General features: G+C 41.9%; 1 protein-coding gene across 1 annotated transcript; it reads left to right on the forward strand.

Moving 5' to 3' along the window:
* The first annotated feature begins 1,774 nt into the window (after window positions 1-1,774).
* On the forward strand, window positions 1,775-18,900 carry LOC106906548 (phosphatidylinositol 4,5-bisphosphate 3-kinase catalytic subunit alpha isoform-like). The gene is made up of 28 exons (XM_014971871.2): window positions 1,775-2,054; window positions 4,206-4,334; window positions 4,652-4,755; window positions 4,841-5,003; window positions 5,076-5,285; window positions 5,459-5,526; window positions 6,711-6,839; window positions 7,154-7,207; window positions 7,285-7,394; window positions 7,476-7,617; window positions 9,216-9,301; window positions 9,392-9,497; window positions 9,578-9,730; window positions 9,838-9,969; window positions 10,120-10,244; window positions 11,240-11,321; window positions 12,836-13,000; window positions 13,075-13,178; window positions 13,292-13,391; window positions 14,131-14,202; window positions 14,288-14,394; window positions 14,513-14,634; window positions 14,742-14,820; window positions 14,891-15,061; window positions 15,220-15,337; window positions 15,413-15,564; window positions 15,652-15,800; window positions 16,419-18,900. Exons 2-28 carry the CDS (start codon window positions 4,250-4,252, stop codon window positions 16,541-16,543), a joined length of 3,213 nt encoding a protein of 1,070 aa, XP_014827357.1. The 5' UTR covers window positions 1,775-2,054; window positions 4,206-4,249; the 3' UTR covers window positions 16,544-18,900.
* The last annotated feature ends 9 nt before the right edge of the window (window positions 18,901-18,909 follow it).

Below are 18,909 nucleotides of genomic sequence, written 5' to 3' on the forward strand. Positions count from 1 at the left end.
GTTATGTCTGTTTATTTTTTTTTTGTTTTCTTTTTTGATCATCTTTTGTGATTTTGTAATGATCAGAAATTCAAGTAGAAAGTTTTGCCTCTCTGTGATCCTGAAATATTACCAAATGGTCTGGAGTTTGCATAATGAAAACAATAGAGGATATGTGTTATTTAAGTCCAGATTAACCTTTTGTGGTAATGATCATGCTGAAACAGGAATTATGTAAATTCTCATGATTTGATATCAAGTTATTATACAAATTTGGCTTAGAAAATGTTTCTTGAGCTCTGATTTTAAATGATACTGAGCTCCACTTCAAACAAGCATGAAGGGATTTGTCAGTGAAAGATCAAACTCAAAGTAATTAAAGTAGTGTGGGATTATCCTGATTGAATCTCATTCATCAACATTTGTGTCACGAACACTAAGTGTATTTAGAAATAGTCGCTTTTAAAACTTATGCAATTCTGATATTTAAGTGAGACATTTTAATATTCTAACTCATTAAACAACACTTATCTAGTTCTGCAGTTTTCTTTTGAAGAAAACAAAAAATATCTTCACATTTACTTGCCAATTTTTCACAGATTATTTTACATGGTAGCAGTCTTCAAAAAGTAGTTTTGACCTGTGGTGCTTTATGACATCAACAGCTGTGACATAACCACTCTCATTGCATGCTGGGATACGGCACTCATCAGAATCATCAGGACAGAGCACAGAGAAAGGAGGCACTGTAATCTGTAATCCAGAAAGCTCTGCCCCCGATCACGATATAGAAACTCAAACAAATCGAATCTGGAAAACGCAGATTAAGATTCAATCTGTGTGTGTTTCTCCTACTGGGAAAGGACATGTAGCCATGACAACTGGAAAGATGCTGTGCCGAATATCTGACATAAACTTGCTCAGGTTTAAAAAGAAAACAAAGAGCCTGGACATCTAGTTAAAGTTTGGTTCACTTCACTTTCTCCAGAACTCTTCAGGAGAACTTTAGGAGCCTCAAGATGAGTTCTTTATTTATTTTTATTTATTTACGTTAGTTAGCATGTCACTCTTTATCTACATGAATGGTTATTAATATTTAGTTGAAACAAGCTACTCCTTTCATAAAAAAAGAACTATTCATAGGAACTAAAGGATTTGAACCAGAACAGAGAGGAACATGTGGCATTGTTCATTCAAAGGTGATTTGATGCATGCTCAGTGAAACAATAAAACAGTTGTGCATGGCTGGCTGGATTTAAGGAGAATGGAGCTAATAATAATAATAATAATTAAAAAAAAAGAAAAACAACTTCTGTGTTTTCTTTTTTGTTTGTTTGGTTTATGTATTATCCTCTGGTAAAACTTAAAATTTATTGTTTAACAATTAACGTACATATGATTATAAAAAAACACACTTTGTGATTTATTTAGGAATAAAACAGAAAAGGAACATGTCCGACTGACTAATCAGTCAACTGATAAAACTTCCTCTGAATAATTTCACACTGAATACAAATTGAAACGCTGGTCTGATTTGGAAATTGTACTTATTTATTATTTTTTATTATTATAATTTATATATTTTTTAAGACATCAAGCTCTAGTTGTAAGACATCGCTTCTCCTAATCTAAACACGGCGAGAGCTCTTCTATCTTTGAGGGGCTGCTGGCCCTTTAAGATAGGGAGAGGACAGGATGAGCCCATACCTCACCCCCCTCGCCCCCCCACCCCCCAACCCTTCACCCACCCTCCTCCTCCTCAAACACATTGTTCTGAGGCTGCCGGCGAGAAACCGGTTCCCTCCCGCTACTGCTGGTCAACCAGCGGAGCCGCTGACAGACAGACAGACTGACAGACTGATACACCGTTTGACGGAGCGATTGGCAGGTAAAGCGACGGGCTAACAGAAACGTGCCCGCCCGGCGTGTCTCACCGGCGGCGCATCTCTTTGTGCGGGTCCAACAGTTCACAGAAGTGGAGACAAAGACAGAGGGCAGGCTGGCGAACCGACACGCGGACACGGCGACGCTATGAGCGAAGTCACGCGCCATGGGAGCGGAGGACGAGCGCTCAGGTGAATGATAGGCTTACACGCGCGAGCAGAACAAAGACAGCCCGGCTGTCATGTCTCCGCCGTCCGTGAGTCCGTCTCCATCCTCGCGGATGCTGCGCTGCTGTTGTCATGGTAACCATCTCACAGTCTGAGGTCACGATGAAGAAGTGGTAGGGGGAGATAGGGACGTCATTTTTAAAGTGTATTTATTTAGGTGTTTATTCTCTCCGTCTGTGTTTCCTGTTTGCCGTTTACCTGTAAGCGAACACGTGACATCACCAAACTGTCAGTCAGTCATGCGGCGACAAATTCCGCAGGTAGTCTAATAGTCACGTGACGTTTCTTCTTACGTCAGTAGGTTAGCTTTATTGTTGAAGTATTTAGCTTTTTCTAAAGAAAAAAAAAGAGACGTTTACAATTAATGTCATTTGTCCAGCCTTACTTATTTATATGAATTATTTATTAATATAAAAAACATTTTGTATGACATTTTTTAAAGTTGCAACCTCATTCTAAGCTGGTATTCTGGTTAATGTTCGACGTTGTTTCAAACAGTGTCATTTTATATGAAACTTTAGTTTTATTTACCACTTTTCCATCAAAATATAAGTGATAGGAATAAGTTTCATTTGAACTTTTTTTTATTTCATGGTGTTTTCTGCCATTCATGCTTTGCTTTAAGTCTTTTCAGGAAAGAAAAATAAACATACAAAGAGCTCAGTTTTTATTTGCGTTGTTGATGACATCATGCTTGTTGGTTTTAAATATCAAATTGTAAACAAGGCTTCTGTGTGAGGACCTGTTCTCTTTTAAATCAGCTGGTCAACAGGAAGAGTGTGTAGGAAGGAAGCAGACTTCCTCTCACATAGACACACAGACACACACACACACACACACACACACACACACACACACACACACACACACACACATACAGCTGCTTTTGTTTCGCTGTGTGTGTTTCTGAGTGTGTATTAGTCTAAGTGCGTGTGTGTGTGCGTGTGTGTGTGTGTCCTACTTCCTTCCTTTGTTTGACGGCTTCATCCTAAAAAAACACAAAGAGTTGAGACAATAAGGCATGCTGATATGTTTTGAGAGGGGTGGATGTCGAGGACAAGTGCAGAATAAAAGAGAAATTTTTAAAAAATGTTAAAAACACGAGGAATAAACAAAGCAAAAACACCAGAAAGGGTCAACAAAAACAACCAGCAAAAACAGATTGACTATGTTTGTTTCAGAAAACAGAACCTAACCATGCGCCTAAAGATGAAAAAAAATCATTTATACTTTATTGTATAGTGTTTAATATTTTTTCCCCTTTATTTGAATGTTTTTCATTGTGGATTGAAAGGTCCACTTTCTCTATCGTTGACAGTCATATTTAAAACACACCAAACTCAGAGCAAATAGCAAAGGGAAGTTGAGTAATAAACTTGTGCAGTGTTGAGCGGTTTCTCACAAACCAAGCAGGAAGTCTGACCTGGTTTTGACGGTTTACTAATGATCCTCTTTATCAGCTGTGGGGAATGAATCCGCAGTGTTTAAAGTCCTGTACACATGATTCAAGTCGAATTTACCCAAATCAATGAAATCCTGTCTGTCGAAGAAAGATCTGAACTGCAGGCAGGTGAAAAAGAGTGTAGTTTCCCTAAAGCCATACAGATTAAGTGAGATCATGTGTTATTTTTTATTTGATCTCTTAATGGTTGCATGTCTTATAGAACTAGGCTTTTTTTACGTATTCACTTTCTGACAGTAAACTGTGTTTCTGTTGTTAATTTGTGGTTTTATTGTGAAATATGCACTTTTTGTTTTTTGCTATACTTCTCTGGATGGAGAATCCTGACTGGGTGGATGGATTACTCATTTTCCTGAGTGGAAACAGAGCCTTAAAAACACATTTTTGCTCTTCCTTTTACACACTGTGTCATGTTGGAAACACAAGCTTCAGCATATTTCACTGAGATTTTGCGTCACAGAGACGCAAAATCTTTCAAATTGGAAAGAAAATAATGCAGGGATTTTCCTTTTTGTCTTTTTTTAACAAATGAAAACAGGTTGAAGCACATTTTGCTGTTTCTGAATGAGCTTTTATCTAAATGTGTTTAATGTCACACCATAAAACTCTGAAGTAAAACCACAGTACATGTCTGTCTGTGCCTGTCTGTCCAGGTAGCCCAGTGCTGAGGTGTGGCAGCTGGTGATTGGTGGTTACCATGGTGCCCAGGCCGTCGTCCGGGGAGCTATGGGGGCTCCATCTGATGCCCCCACGGATCCTGGTGGACTGCTGCCTCCCTAATGGTGATATTCTGTTTAACATTAAGTTTATATTGTTTTTACACATTTTTGTAAAAACAATGTGTCACACATTTTTGTGTGACACATTTTTGTGCCTCAAACATGAAAATAAACTTGAATCATCTAATTGTATATTTGAATCTGATCTGTAGTTTTGTGTTTTTTCAGTGTCTGTTTCCTGTAGCCACTGTAGTCTTACTGCACTATTTGCATTGTGTTCCTCTCTTTTTTTTTTTTTTTTTTGATTTTATCCATTTTTGCTTTTGTTCTTTTGGTTTTGCTTTGCTTGCTTGTGGTTAATCTTTGTATTTGCTCACCAGGGATGATGGTGAGCCTGGAGTGTCTCAGAGAAACTCCTCTCATCAGCATAAAGCAGCAGCTCTTCATCGAGGCCAGGAAGTATCCTCTCTACCACCTGCTGCAGGTACGCCATCTTCTTCTCTCTCTGCACACCCTCCACTCCACCCGTGACGGACTAACGCTCTCGCTTCTGCTCTCTAATTGGTTAGGAGGAGTCCTGCTACATCTTTGTGGGCGTGACCCAGGAGGCTGAGAGGGAGGAGTTTTACGATGAGACGCGGAGGTTGTGCGACCTGCGACTGTTTCACCCCATCCTGAAGGTCATCGAGCCGCTGGGGAACCGAGAGGAGAAGATCCTAAACCGAGAGATCGGTAGGACCGGCCCCTCCTTTCTCTGTGACATCATCGCTCAACCTCCAAACTGACACTCTGTGTCATGTTCAGGCTTCGCCATTGGGATGCCGGTGTGTGAGTTTGAGATGATGAAGGACCCAGAGGTTCAGGACTTCCGCCGCTCCATACTGAGCGTGTGCAGAGAGGCCATGGAGGAGAGAGAGGGGGGCGGAGCACACACCCAGGCGCTCTATGTTTACCCCCCCAACGTGGAGTCCAGTCCTCATCTGCCGCAACACATCTATAGCAAGCTGGACAAAGGTGCTGAACCGCTTCTTCTGCTGGGTTTTGGATCCAATTGGAGCCTTGACCTGGGTTCTGTTGCTGTCTCACTTCCCTTTGAACTGATTTCTGCACCCATGTTTGTTTCTCCCTAACTCTCTGCTACCGTCTCTCTGATCTGAACTGAGTGACGTGTTGATGTCATTTTGCAGGACGGCTCATAGTGACCATCTGGGTGATTATGTCTCCATCAAACTCCAAGCAGAAATACACTTTAAAGGTACATCTGGTGAATTAAGTATTCATTTCTTGTGTGAAACAGTTTTGTTGTTTTGATTTTTTTTTCTAGAAATGCACCAACAGATCAGTTGTTAAAAATAATTGCCGATTATGGCAAGCTGAAAATTCTGATTGGTGAACGCACCAAAAGTGAGCACTAAAACTTTGCACCAACAATCTGGAGCTAAGCTGTTTCTAAGTGAAGAAGAGTCAAATTTAATAGTTTTTTTTAATGGAAAGTGCATCACATGTCTCAACACGTCTGTGGTTCACAGAGAGAGCCAGACTGACAAGAGATAACAGGAAGGTTAAGTGTATTAAGGCAAACATTTTCTTTTTTTTTTTTTTTACATTTTTGAGCTTTAAACCTCTGTGTTATGGAAATGTTGACAACTTATTGTAAATCACATAGTTAAACATCTTTATTCTCCTGGAATGCCACCTCAGTTTTAGTGATAATCTCTTTGCTAGCCATGCTAATCTCTGATCATGCTAGATGCTAACTAGCGTTTAAATCTGACATTTTAATAACATCGTGGTTTACAATTATTGCTCTCACAGATGCAGAGTGATGTCTAATATAAAGACATTGTGACTGCTCATTACATAAAATAAAATTATGTTCTGAATGCTGATGGACCTTCTACAGTTTATTTTAAATAAATATTTATCAGCTAAATCTGGTATCATTTTAAAGATTTACCAAAAATCTTTAAAACTACTGCATAATTTCTCATAGTCAAGTTTTTTTTTGTTTTTTTTTTAGTTTCTGAAATTATGCAATGGTTTGCTGGAATTTAAGTAATGTATAATTCAGTCAAGACAGCTTAAAGGCTTATTTTAAATAAAAAATAAATGCTTGACGTCTCAGAGGAAGCTGGGTAATTTGATGCCATCTCACTTCCTCCTAGACTCCACCGTGGTGGTGAAGTGGTGAAGCAGGGAAGTAATGTGGTCCAAACAATTGTCAGTTCAAATTCTGGGCCAATCGGTGCAGGAAATGTTCACAGTAATAAACATTTGCTTGGTAGGATTTGGATGCTCTGATATCATACCTGCTCTGTAACATCTGAGCATCTTGACTTCATCACAGTTTGTTTTAGTGCATCTTTAACCAGAAGTTTAGAAAGAAGAGAGTTCAACCGGATCATTTTAGGACCTTCCATGTTACGTTTTTTTGTCCAGGTTAGCCACGACAGTTTACCCGAGCAGCTAATCGCCGAGTCCATCAGGAAGAAGAGCCGATCAATGCACCTGTCCCCTCAGCAGCTCCGCCTCTGCGTGCAGGAGTACCAGGGCCAGTACATCCTTAAGGTACACCGGCCCGTCCCGCCTGTCTCTTGTCAGCTGTCTGTCATTCTACCTGCCCACATGTCTGTTCATCCCCCTGCCTACCAGCACACCTGTCTGACTCTCCATCCACCTGTCAGTCAGGGTCCAGGAGAACCAGGACTAGTACATCCTGAAGGTACACCTGGTTGTCTGACCCGTCCATTTATTAACCTCTAGACATTTCTGTCTCACATCTCCAACTGTCTCACCTGTTTTGCGTCTCCTCGTCCAATTTGTCCCTCTGTCGACTGAGTCTGTGCGACTTACAGGTGTCTGTCTCTCTGTGTGTCCCTCAGGTGTGCGGCTGTGACGAGTACCTGTTGGAAAATTTCCCCCTCAGTCAGTATAAGGTAATCCATTCAACATTTTCGTGACCGTTTTTCTGTGGTCGTCCCGATTTTTACCTGTCCTCCCTCGATGTCTGCAGTACATCCGCTCTTGCATCATCGTCGGACGTCTTCCTCACCTAATGCTCGTGTCCAAAGACAGCCTCTATTCTCAGCTTCCAGCCTCGGGTTTCGTCACTCCTTCCTACAGGTAGGTGTTATTTGGAATACGTAACGGGAACAGATGCAGGTGTGCTGCAGGTGTGAGGTTGACGCGGTGTGCGTGTTTTAGTCGGAGGACGCCCCAGCCGTCTCCCTGTCCAGGAGGAGGTGATGGATCTCCTCCTCGCTCCCTCTGGGCCTTTAACACTCTGCTCAGGGTGCGACTGCTCTGCGCCACCTACGTCAACGTCAACATCCGGGACATTGACAAGGTGCCCATCCACTGACCGGTGTCCATTAACCTATCCTCTTCACCCGTCTTCTTCTATCCTTTTACGCTCAAAGTCTATTTTTAGAAATCAAAGTCAACATTTAGAACATGAACAAAGTTTGAGTCAACACCATTTCCTTGTTCTCTGTTTGTCTGTTGTTATCCTCCTTTCTCTCTGTGTGTGTGTGTCAAAATGTGGGGCATTAGTAAGATTTGTTTCATTTGTTTTTTTCACTGTTCTTTGTCTGTCTGTCCTCAGCATCCTTTCAACCTATTTTCATCTCATCATCATACGTTCTCCTCAGTGTAAACCCACTGCCAGAAAATCATAAATCAGTGCCACAGTATATGCCTGATTTATGTCTGCAGATCTGCAGTAAAGCAGATCACGCTAAATACAAGCGAACACAAATTCGGGAAACAGATGCAAGTAATAGACTCTCACTTGTCTTCGACCCAAAGACAGCAGGTGATCAAAGAGAGAGAGAAAAATGTCCTCTCTGCCACTTTCAGCTTCTAACGGGATCAATGCACGCCTTAAAACTGGGAGATAAAAGCTTTTCTTATGTTTTGGATAATATTTATACATCTATAAGGGATGTGGATGCTCTTAATGCACAGCAACAGAAACATATTGTCAAAAGACAGTGAAACAAATCAAACTAATAAAGTAAAACCAACTAATCTTTGGTTTCAGTTTTGGGATGACTGGTTGAGCCTTCCCAATGCTAGAAGTCAAGTTCCTTCTTAGTAGTTGGCACAAAACATGCAGGAAATTATTTATTTTCTGTCAATTACCCCCAGTACATAAAAATGTGCTCAAAACAAAAGGTTTGTGATATTAATTTAAAATTATCTTATTTTCAGAGAAATTAGTTGCATAAATATCAGGCAGACATCCCTGGATGTGTGGATGAATAAGGGTTTTGCAGAACAAGCACACGCTGGTATTTCCTCTAGTTTATTTTATTTTTAATAATAAAGATTAAGTTAAATTTTTTTCTAAACTGTCCATGAGTAAACAAATGTAAACAAAGTATTCCGGAACAAAGAGACACAATTTGCTCAGTGGTGTAGTTAAAGTAACAGAGCTTCCTTTTGATTACAGTCTGGACATCCAGACTCTGGGTTGCACTCGTTCAGGATTATTTTTGCCATTTAGACCATTAACACACAGATATCATCTAAATCTTTGTGAATCACCTTGAACCTTTCCTTTCTGTGTCCACACTCTCTAAAAAAACAAAAAACAAATCCTGTCCTCAGTTTTAAATCTGTCCTCCGCTGTGTGTCCTTCCTCTGTCTCCTCAGGTTGTCTTTGTGTCTTTCCTCTCATGTTCTCGTCACATGTGATCACTCACAGTCAAGGTACTTTGAACATGTGAAGCTCAGTGTTGTGATTCTGCGCCTTCTTGTCTCCTAGCAGTAGTTGTGAGTCTGTGTGTTACAGTGAGCAGTGTCTCCGTAGAGGTTAAACTGTGAAGACACTGCCATTATTACACTGAACATAGGGGTGTATATATATACATATAAAACCACTGTGTGTTTCTGACATTTGGAGGTTGTTCTCACCTGACCTGTGTGTTTGTCTGTGCGTAGATCTACGTGAGGACGGGTATCTATCACGGAGGAGAGCCGCTGTGTGAAAACGTAAACACCCAGAGGGTTCCCTGCTCCAACCCCAGGTAACACACCCCATCATGCTCCAGCAAACGCTGAAAAACACACTCTGAACACCTGCTATTAGCCATCTGACTCTGCGCACCTGTGTCCAGGTGGAACGAGTGGCTGACCTACGACATTTACCTGGCCGACCTTCCTCGCTCGGCAAGACTTTGCCTGTCCATCTGCTCTGTGAAGGGAAGGAAAGGAGCCAAGGAGGTAGGAGCTCATGGTGAGAGGCTAACTACTTATTTAGTCATTGATCTGACTGACCTTCCTCTCTCCGTCTCCTCTTGTAGGAGCACTGCCCTCTGGCCTGGGGGAACGTCAGCCTGTTTGACTACATGGACATCCTCGTCTCTGGGAAGGTGGCTCTGAGTCTCTGGCCCGTCCCTCACGGCCTTGAAGACCTGCTGAACCCCATCGGAGTGGCCGGCTCAAACCCCAACAAGGTAACCGTGTTGGTCGGCTTTCAGGCCATTGAGCTGATTGTCTGATCAGTTAATAATCAGTGACTAAACAGTGACTTGGTCAACGGTTCGGGTGTTGTGATCTGCAGGAGACCCCTTGTGTGGAGCTGGAGTTCTCACGATTCAACCAGACAGTCGTGTTTCCTGATGAGCAGCAGATTGAAGAACATGCAAACTGGACCATCAGCAGAGAGCTGGGCTACAACTACTGCCACGGACTGGTAACTCACAGACCGACCTGTGTGGACAGAACTTAGAGAGTTTGTATGAAATTTGATCTGTGATTTATTAGATCATGCTGCCAAACGTCCGGTGGTCTCTGTGTTTTTCTCCTTCATGTAAACCTGATTGTTTCCATCCTCTCGTCTCAGAGTAGCCGTCTGGCCTGCGACAGCAGCGTTTCAGCCGCCGATGCAGAGCAGCTTCGCTCTCTTTGCTCCAGAGATCCTCTGTATGAGCTTTCAGAGCAGGAGAAAGACTTCCTCTGGAGACACAGGTGGGAGTTTTATGTCTAGATGCAGGTAAGATGGCTGAGATAATAGAAATGTACTTTAAGGACTGTCACCGTCATCACTATTTGTGTCCCTTCTTTTACGCTCCATTCTGATTTTAACCTCGGATTTTGTAGGAAAGATTTGTTATTTTTAAAGCAACATATGTTGCAATATATAAAATTCTGCTTTGATGCTGAAATGGTTCAACTGAGTTTTGCCAAGAAGACCATTAATAACATCTCATGCCATCACCAAGCTTTGCTGCTGGGCTTGAACAGTCTGGATGTGTCTTTTCATTGTTGGTCCAGGGTGAATCAGCATTTCATTTATGTTAAAACAAACAAAAAAAAAACCTTCAACTAATGCAAGAATAATCTATGTTTCTAAACTGTGAAAAGTCTATGCTTTGCTCTGTAATGCCAAACAAAGAGTTTACAGCAGTAATGTGTCTATGTGGTTGTATCAGCTAATGTCATGGCACCAAAGGAGAAATTCAGATAGTAGTTGTCCAGCTGAAGTCCAGCTGTGTTTAGGTGTTGAAATTTCTCCAGAACGGGAGATATCTAGACGGATTGGGGTCAAGCTCACAAAAGTGCAGGCTCTTTTGAGGTAAAAAAAATAAAAAAAATCTGAGAAAAATGGATCTCTGACCCGAATGACGTTTCCCTCCCAACCCCGTCTTCAAAACAAACAAAATGGGTGTAAGAAAATGTTATTCATGCCGCTGTCGTTTTAACGATATCAACAAATGTTTGCAGAAGTTATAACATTATAGATTCATTATAGTTGTCAGATATCATCACTTGTTCTAATACTTTACATAAAAAAAGTAGCAGAAATTCATCTGTTTTTCCTTTTTTCATTGCAGCTTTTTTTTCTGGTTTACTGCTTTATGTATATGTACGTGTGATATACCTGTTGCTGCTTCCTGCTCTGATTACTGTATTGTCTGTCTCTACCTGCCCATGTCTCCCTGCCTCTGTCTGTCTCTCTACAGACATTATTGTTTAAACATCCCAGAGTCTCTGCCTAAGCTGCTTCTGTCAGTCAAATGGAACTCCAGAGACGAAGTGTCGCAGGTATAAACTCATTGTCGCGATCCGGGAGTTTCCTCCACATCCGGACTGCGATGTGTTCAATTACTTAACAAAAGCGAGCGCAATTTGAGAGAGGAGTCAGGAGTCGTGCTGCAGCTGCTCAGCCAAACACAGCTCTGACTCGAGGCACATGGCCAGCTTCCACTCGGTCACAGCAGCCAAGTGGAAACGAAGCCATCAATGCCCTTCCTGTGACTGAATAACTCAGTGGTTTGAGAAAAGAGCAGACATAAATAACAAGATCTATACTCAGTGTTGGGCTTTTGTTTTCGTTCCGGTTTGAAATCTGAGTCAGCGTTAATTATTTTTCTTTTCAGTGAAGCAGCTCAAGGGGGGTAGAGTAGCCATAAATTGAAAGGTGCAATAAAAGCAATCATAGAAGTACAATTTGTACTACTGACTCACTTGTTATGCAAGCAAATGTAACTGAGTAAATGTAGCTAATTGATACCCTCATCCCTTTTTAGCAACACGTTAGTGTTGGAGATTTCACTTAGGTAGTAAAGGGGCAGTATTACGTTAAATCAACCTTTTGAGCTTTACATTCTCTCATCAAAAACATACCTGGAGAGTTGCCGCGATTCTTTCATGCACGTTTGAGAAATCCTTTTATCTCCCCTGGCAACCATTCAGCTGTGTTAAATGCCTGACTGGCCTGAGCGCCGTCTTTCAGACGAAGCTCCTCCTCAGAGCTGCAGTGTCCGAGGTTCCTCCCCGACTCCTCAGCTCCTTCAGACTAGCCAGCAGCAATTAGCAAACACCTGGCGGAACTGTGCATCAGCTGAGCTCGTTATACGAGCCACTTCAATGCTGGTAAAAATGTCAAAGCATTGGTGGGGAAGAGCTGTTGTGATGACTTCCTGAAGGCAGAGTTTCAGAAGGAGCAGGACTTTCTTAAAGAGACGGAGACCCAATTTTAAGGTGTTAAATTACAGAGTCAAATTTCTTTGTAGTCATGTTTGATATAGACAGCATATTTATAAGAGATGAAGGTAACATAGTTATTTGATTGTGCTGTAAAATGGTTTTAAGGTTTTACAGAGCATGCCAAAATGGTTCACATCCTTTTATGTTACAACCACAACTTAGTATTTAATTGAGTTTTATGTGATGGTTTTATGCCCACGCTAACTCTGGATTAGCTCCAGATAGAACAATTAGTTGTGTGGTCCAAAACTCTGGCCAAGTCTGGAAGAGTGGCAAGAAGAGAGCCATGGCTGAATGAGACCAAAATTGAAACTTTTGTCCTAAATGTGAGGCAGAAATTACTCATCCGCACAACGTGAACAAATTTCCAAGATGAAACATGGTGGCGGCATCATCATGCAATGATGATACGTTTCTTCAGCAGAGAGAGAAGCTGGTCAGTGTTGATGGGAAAATGAAAGGAGATCATCATAAATATTCACACGTCCTTTCTCAAACATGAAAAAGGCATAATTCCCCCAAACCATTTGTTTTAACTAAAGCCCAACATATCTCCTCGTCTTCCTCAGATGTACTGTTTACTGAAGGAATGGCCTCTGATGGAGCCAGAGTCCGCTCTGGAGCTGCTGGACTGTAACTTTCCCGATCCGATAGTCCGAGAGTTTGCGCTGCGCTGTCTGGTGCAGGGCTTGACGGATGACAAGTTGTCACAGTATCTGCTGCAGCTCGTTCAGGTGAGCTGAAACTCTCACTTCGGTCGCGCTCTTTATTCAAAATGCAAATGCAAACCTGGTCCCTGGGTCCGCAGGTGTTAAAATACGAGATGTACTTGGACAATCCTCTGGCTCGATTCCTCATCAAGAAAGCTCTGACCAATCAGAGGATAGGACACTTCTTCTTCTGGCATCTGAAGTCAGTGTAAATCTCCTCTTGCTAACCTGAGCAGAAGTGTAATAAACATATGAGCTAGCTGCCTTTGCATTCAGTTTGACGAGCATTTGATTTGACAAGGAGTCTTTTCACAGATCAGAAATGCACAATAAGACCGTTTCCAGAAGGTTTGGTCTTCTGCTGGAGGCTTTCTGCAGAGCCTGCGGCATGTACCTGAAACACTTGAACAGACAGGTGAGCATTCAGACACAAGTTAGCTCTCAAACATCCTGACTGGCCACATTTGTGTTCGTGTGAATTGGCTTTCAATTACCAGGGTAGTACCTGGTTACCAGAGTTGGGTTCACTAGTATTTTGGAAATTAAAAGGTTCACATCCAGAAAGTCTCCAAAGCTGTAGCCAGATGGAAGATGCTGAATAATGTTTGGGTGGTTCAGAAAAACAGCAGGTCATAGTAGAATTTCAGGAGTTATAACACTTTTGTCTAAAGTCTCAAAAGGAACCCCTTCCTTAAACAACCTCTTGTTGTTCATAAATAATGAATGAAGGCTCCCATGTCCCACACATGTTAGCTTTCATAAATTAAGCTGCAATCGCTGAAACACAGGAAGCACGAAGCGGAGCTCAGTGGAGGCCATTGTGTGTTAAAGGCAAGGATTTATGAGCTTGAAATGTTCAGGATTTCTCCTGTCCAAAAGTTGTAATGATAAAAAACAAAAATGTGTGTAAATCTCTCCAGTGGGGATGGGAGGGTTCCTGCAAATTTGTAAGGATGATAATTTCCCCCTTTGGTGACATCATTGAAATCAATGATGGATTTCACTTTGAAGGATACAGTGAACTTAAGATATGGGCAGAGACAGTTTTACAGACCCTCATCCTCTTGTGTTGTACTGGATCTGGTTAAATGTGCTGCTTTGATACAGGATTTACAAATAGAGTTTGGTGATTCAGAAATGAAACATGTTTGCAGGTGGAGGCCATGGATAAACTGGTGAATCTGACGGACACACTGAAGCAGGAGAAGAAGGACGAGACTCAGAAGGTATGAAAACAAAAACCAGCATGTTCTTTTGTTTAGTTCCTGTGCCTGGCTGTTGACGTGTCACTGTGCTTTTATTGCTGGGAAGACTCAGATGAAGTTCTTGGTTGAACACATGTCACGTCCAGACTACATGGAGTCTCTGCAAGGATTTGTCTCTCCACTAAACCCAGTTCACCAGCTGGGAAACCTCAGGTAACAAACTAATTAATCTACCAACTACCCAAGCCACAAAATGCAAAGAGAACCCCAAACTCTTCCATTGTCCAACCAACCAAATAGACAAATGTAAGACAAATTGTTACACTTGCAGGCTGGAGGAGTGCAGGATCATGTCCTCGGCGAAGCGCCCCCTATGGCTAAACTGGGAGAATCCCGACATAATGTCCGAGCTACTTTTCACCAACAATGAGATCATCTTCAAGAACGGCGACGGTAACTACCTCATTGCTGCTCTCAGCATCGGTTTCACTGCCACATGAGCTGAAAGTGGAGCCGTTGGGACATTTCCGGTAACGTAGCCTGTTCTGTTTCCATTGCAGATCTGCGTCAAGACATGCTGACACTGCAGATCATTAAGATCATGGAGAACATCTGGCAGAACCAAGGCCTGGACCTGCGGTGAGAGCCGGTGGCGTCATCGGAGGAAGTGACATCAGTGACGCGCATGACCATGTTTTGTGTGTTGCAGAATGCTGCCGTACGGCTGCCTGTCCATCGGTGACCGTGTGGGTCTCATTGAGGTGGTGAAGAACAGCTATACCATCATGCAGATTCAGTGCAAAGGAGGCCTGAAGGGGGCGCTGCAGTTCAACTCCAACACTCTTCACCACTGGATCAAAGACAAGAACCACGGAGAGGCGTCAGTACTCCTCCATCTGATTGTAGATCTGTCCTTTGAACTGTATGCGTCTGTGACCTGCTCCATCTGGCTGTTCTGGATGAACTCTTTCCAACTGTTTGTTAGTTCTCCATATGTGTATCAATCCTTTCGACTCACTTGTTTTACCTGTCTCGTAGGTACGATCGGGCCATCGACCTGTTCACCAGATCCTGTGCAGGCTATTGCGTTGCCACATTCATCCTGGGAATTGGAGACCGACACAACTCCAACATCATGGTGAAGGAGAACGGACAGGTGAACCTCTTCTTCCTCCTCTTCACTTCGTCCTCCCATAGCTCACCACGCTGACTCTTACTCCTCTCCCTTCAGCTGTTCCACATCGACTTCGGTCACTTCCTAGATCACAAGAAGAAGAAGTTTGGCTACAAAAGGGAGCGTGTACCTTTCGTCCTGACTCAGGACTTTCTCATCGTCATCAGTAAAGGCATTCAGGAGTCGACGAAGACAAAGGAGTTTGAGAGGTCTCGTCCGGTCCTCGTCTGTCTGCAGCTGCTTCTGCTGTCTGTCTCAGAGCCCGTCTCATCCGTGTTTACCCGTCTGTGGTGCAGGTTCCAGGAGATGTGCTACAAAGCTTACCTGGCCATCCGGCAGCACGCCAGCCTCTTCATCAACCTCTTCTCTCTCATGCTGGGCTGCGGCATGCCTGAACTGCAGAGTTTTGACGACATCGCCTACCTTAGGAAGACCCTCGCATTAGGTAAAAATGGAGGATAGATTTGTGAAAAGAGAAGACAGGAAGAGTAATGAGAGAAACAGAGGTTAAAAGTGAGCGTATCAGAAGAGGAAAGTAGAAAAAATGAAGGTTGAACACAAGTGTTACAAAATATGCAAATGTGGCATTTGGAAAAATCTTGAATGGTTCAGTTCTGGACAACTCAGCTGGTGACCAAAGCAACCTGAATAACCCGGCATGTACAGGGACAACTTGGACTGAGAACCAGGCCGCCTCAAATTTCCTGAGATTGACAGATCAGGGACAAACTATTGGAGCTGGTCGAGGTGGTGGGTTGATGATGAATTTGTGGAAAGTAGATTTTTAGACCAATCAGGATGACCTCCCACACCAGCTAGAGTTGTGTTGAAGTTGGTACTAGAATAGAAGAAATGTCTTCCAGGACTCAGACTGATGAAGGAATCCTAAGGGGTGCTTGGGCTACGTTTTGAGTAACTTTGACAAGGACCTTGTTGAAGGTCATTAGGTCAGATTTTCTGATCTAATGACTAATGATATAAACAGAGAACTGAACAGATAAGTGTAAAAACAAAACAACTTTTACAAAAAAAAAATATATGCACTGTGTTTTCTTTCTCCCAGAAAAGAGCCAGCAGGAGGCGCTGGAGTACTTCACAAAACAGATGAACGATGCTCATCACGGGGGATGGAGCACCAAGATGGACTGGATCTTCCACACCATCCGACACATGCCCAACGAACACTGACACACAGAAAACACTGCACACACCGGCACACCAGACACACATGACCACATAGCATAAAGTTCTTCAGACACACACACATCAGACAGTGATATAAATCATATGAATCCAAATATGCAACCCATCAGACACAGGTAGCAAACACACACACACACAAATTTATACAAAAGCAAACATCTAAAGCACACGTGTGCTTGTTTTCTGCACTAATCTGGTGATGATAAGGATGATGATGGATTTGCTGAAGGCAAGTTGTTTGCATCACCTCTTAATGATGTTGGGAGAGTTGCCATAGAAACGCCAATCTCTCAGGTGCAGAGGTCAGAGAGGTTTGTGAAGGTGCCAAAGGCATGCGGAGGTAGAGAAAGTAACGGCGATGATGTCAACCAGTCTTCAACGTGATGCAACAGTCAGCCAGCCGGCTCTGCTCCTGCAGCTGCAAACTGAGTGAGACTCTTTTAGAGTAGCAAACATTTAAACAGAATTTTATGAACCAACTGCAGCTTTACTGATACGTGAGAGGGTGAACACTGTGGTCACTGTGAAAGCAATAACAAAAACCTCTGATAACAAATCAGTACTTTGATGATGACAATCAAGGAGTTCTGACAGAGAAGAAGGCGGAGCCGAGTCCTGTGCCGTGAAGCAGCTTCGATAAAGAAACTTTACATTCGTCTGGCTGAACCAAATCCAAACATCATGGCGTCCGACAGATTACAGCCCATTAGGAAGCTGGCTTTTATTTTGTCAAGTCAGCACAAAACCAATGTAGCTGGAACTAGTGAACCAGTCACAATCGTGGAGAAACGTTTTATTCTGTTTCATAATTTCCAGATGTCAAACATTTTACCAGTAAACATAAGTTAGGTCAAAGATACTTGTTAGGAATAACCTGGCTCTAACGTGTTTTAGCTTACATGAATTTTTTTGTAAATTTATATAATTTTTACAAGTTATTAACAGTATGACACTGTCATGGTGCATTCTGTCCCCATACACTCATTTTTTCAGAAATATTTTGAGAATTAATTAAAGAACCTTAACTAAAGGTAAGTCCTGACACTTGAAAAGTCATCAGGAACTAGCAAAATCGTCGCTTTAAGATGTGTTGATCTCTGATCTAGTAACCCGATCTAGCATTCCCAGAATTTGAACCGGCTTACTTTACAACGCCACTAATCCTGCTTCATGGTGCAGGCCTCAGATCGGCTGTGGGCGGAGTCAAAGTGGAGTTTGTAAACATTTCATATATCGTATTTATGTTTATTTGTCTGCTACTTAAACAAGTATTATCCATTTCTTGTTGACATCTCTTCAATCTCTTGGCATGTGTGTTAACATTTTTTTTAACGTACACTCATGCCTTATTAGAAAAACAGCTAAATTTGGAATCATGTAGCACTTCTATTGTACAATTCCAGCTAAAAGTGTGAGCGTTAAAAGTCCCTCTCATAAAAGTTTACTTCTCATAACGCCGGCTTGATTTTCTCCTCAAATAGTCAGAAGAGTTCAGAGGTTTTACTGACAAGCACATACAGCAAAGTACAAAATATTTCCCAATGAGTAAAACACCAAATTATTTCAGGTAAATCCTGAAACAACAGATGGAAACTAACTCATCAAATCATTTTACTAGGCCGTTACAGCGTCTTATATTTGGTGACACTCACTGCCTAGCCAAATAATTTGCTCACGTTGTTATGGTGGTTCAAGGAGGACCGAATATAATCTGAGCATAAAGTTAGAAATTTATTCCCAGACAAGATGATAAATGGTGCGTTTTCTTTCTTCCCATCCATACAAGATTACAGATTAATGCGACCCTTTGATGACGTCTTTTTAAACTCTTATGGTATGTGATGACCAAAGCTAAACATGGTCAGATGTACAAATTTGATTGTGACATGTTTGGGCCAGTAGTTGTATATTTGATAAAAGTGAAGCCCAGTTTTTTGTTTTTCCTTCTGTTTTGTTTTGTTTTGCGACAAATTCCCACTCATCTCCATCAACCTGTGGACCACCTCCAATAAAATCTGTAAAACGGCCAAATTTTTTATTTGAAGAAAAAGGTAAATAACTTCATTTAACAACCAAAACCATCAAGTTTTTTTTCCCTCAGATTCTTGACAATTTTACCTTCAATATGCAGTTTTATTTATTATTTTTTTATGTTCAATACTTTCTAAACATCATACACATCTCGCTTACTTCAACGTTCAAACGTATTAGGTTATCACATCCCTGTGTTAGAGTGAAAATGATGGACAGATCCAGCAGGATTTGAATTGCACTTGTTTGTTTTTTGTACAGATGACTTTTGTTGTGAATAAGCACTGTCTAAATAAAGTTAATTGAACTGATTTAAAGTG

This window comes from Poecilia mexicana, unplaced genomic scaffold (assembly GCF_051168715.1).
Source record: "Poecilia mexicana isolate PSO_F unplaced genomic scaffold, ASM5116871v1 scaffold_18, whole genome shotgun sequence".
NCBI lineage: Eukaryota > Metazoa > Chordata > Actinopteri > Cyprinodontiformes > Poeciliidae > Poecilia > Poecilia mexicana.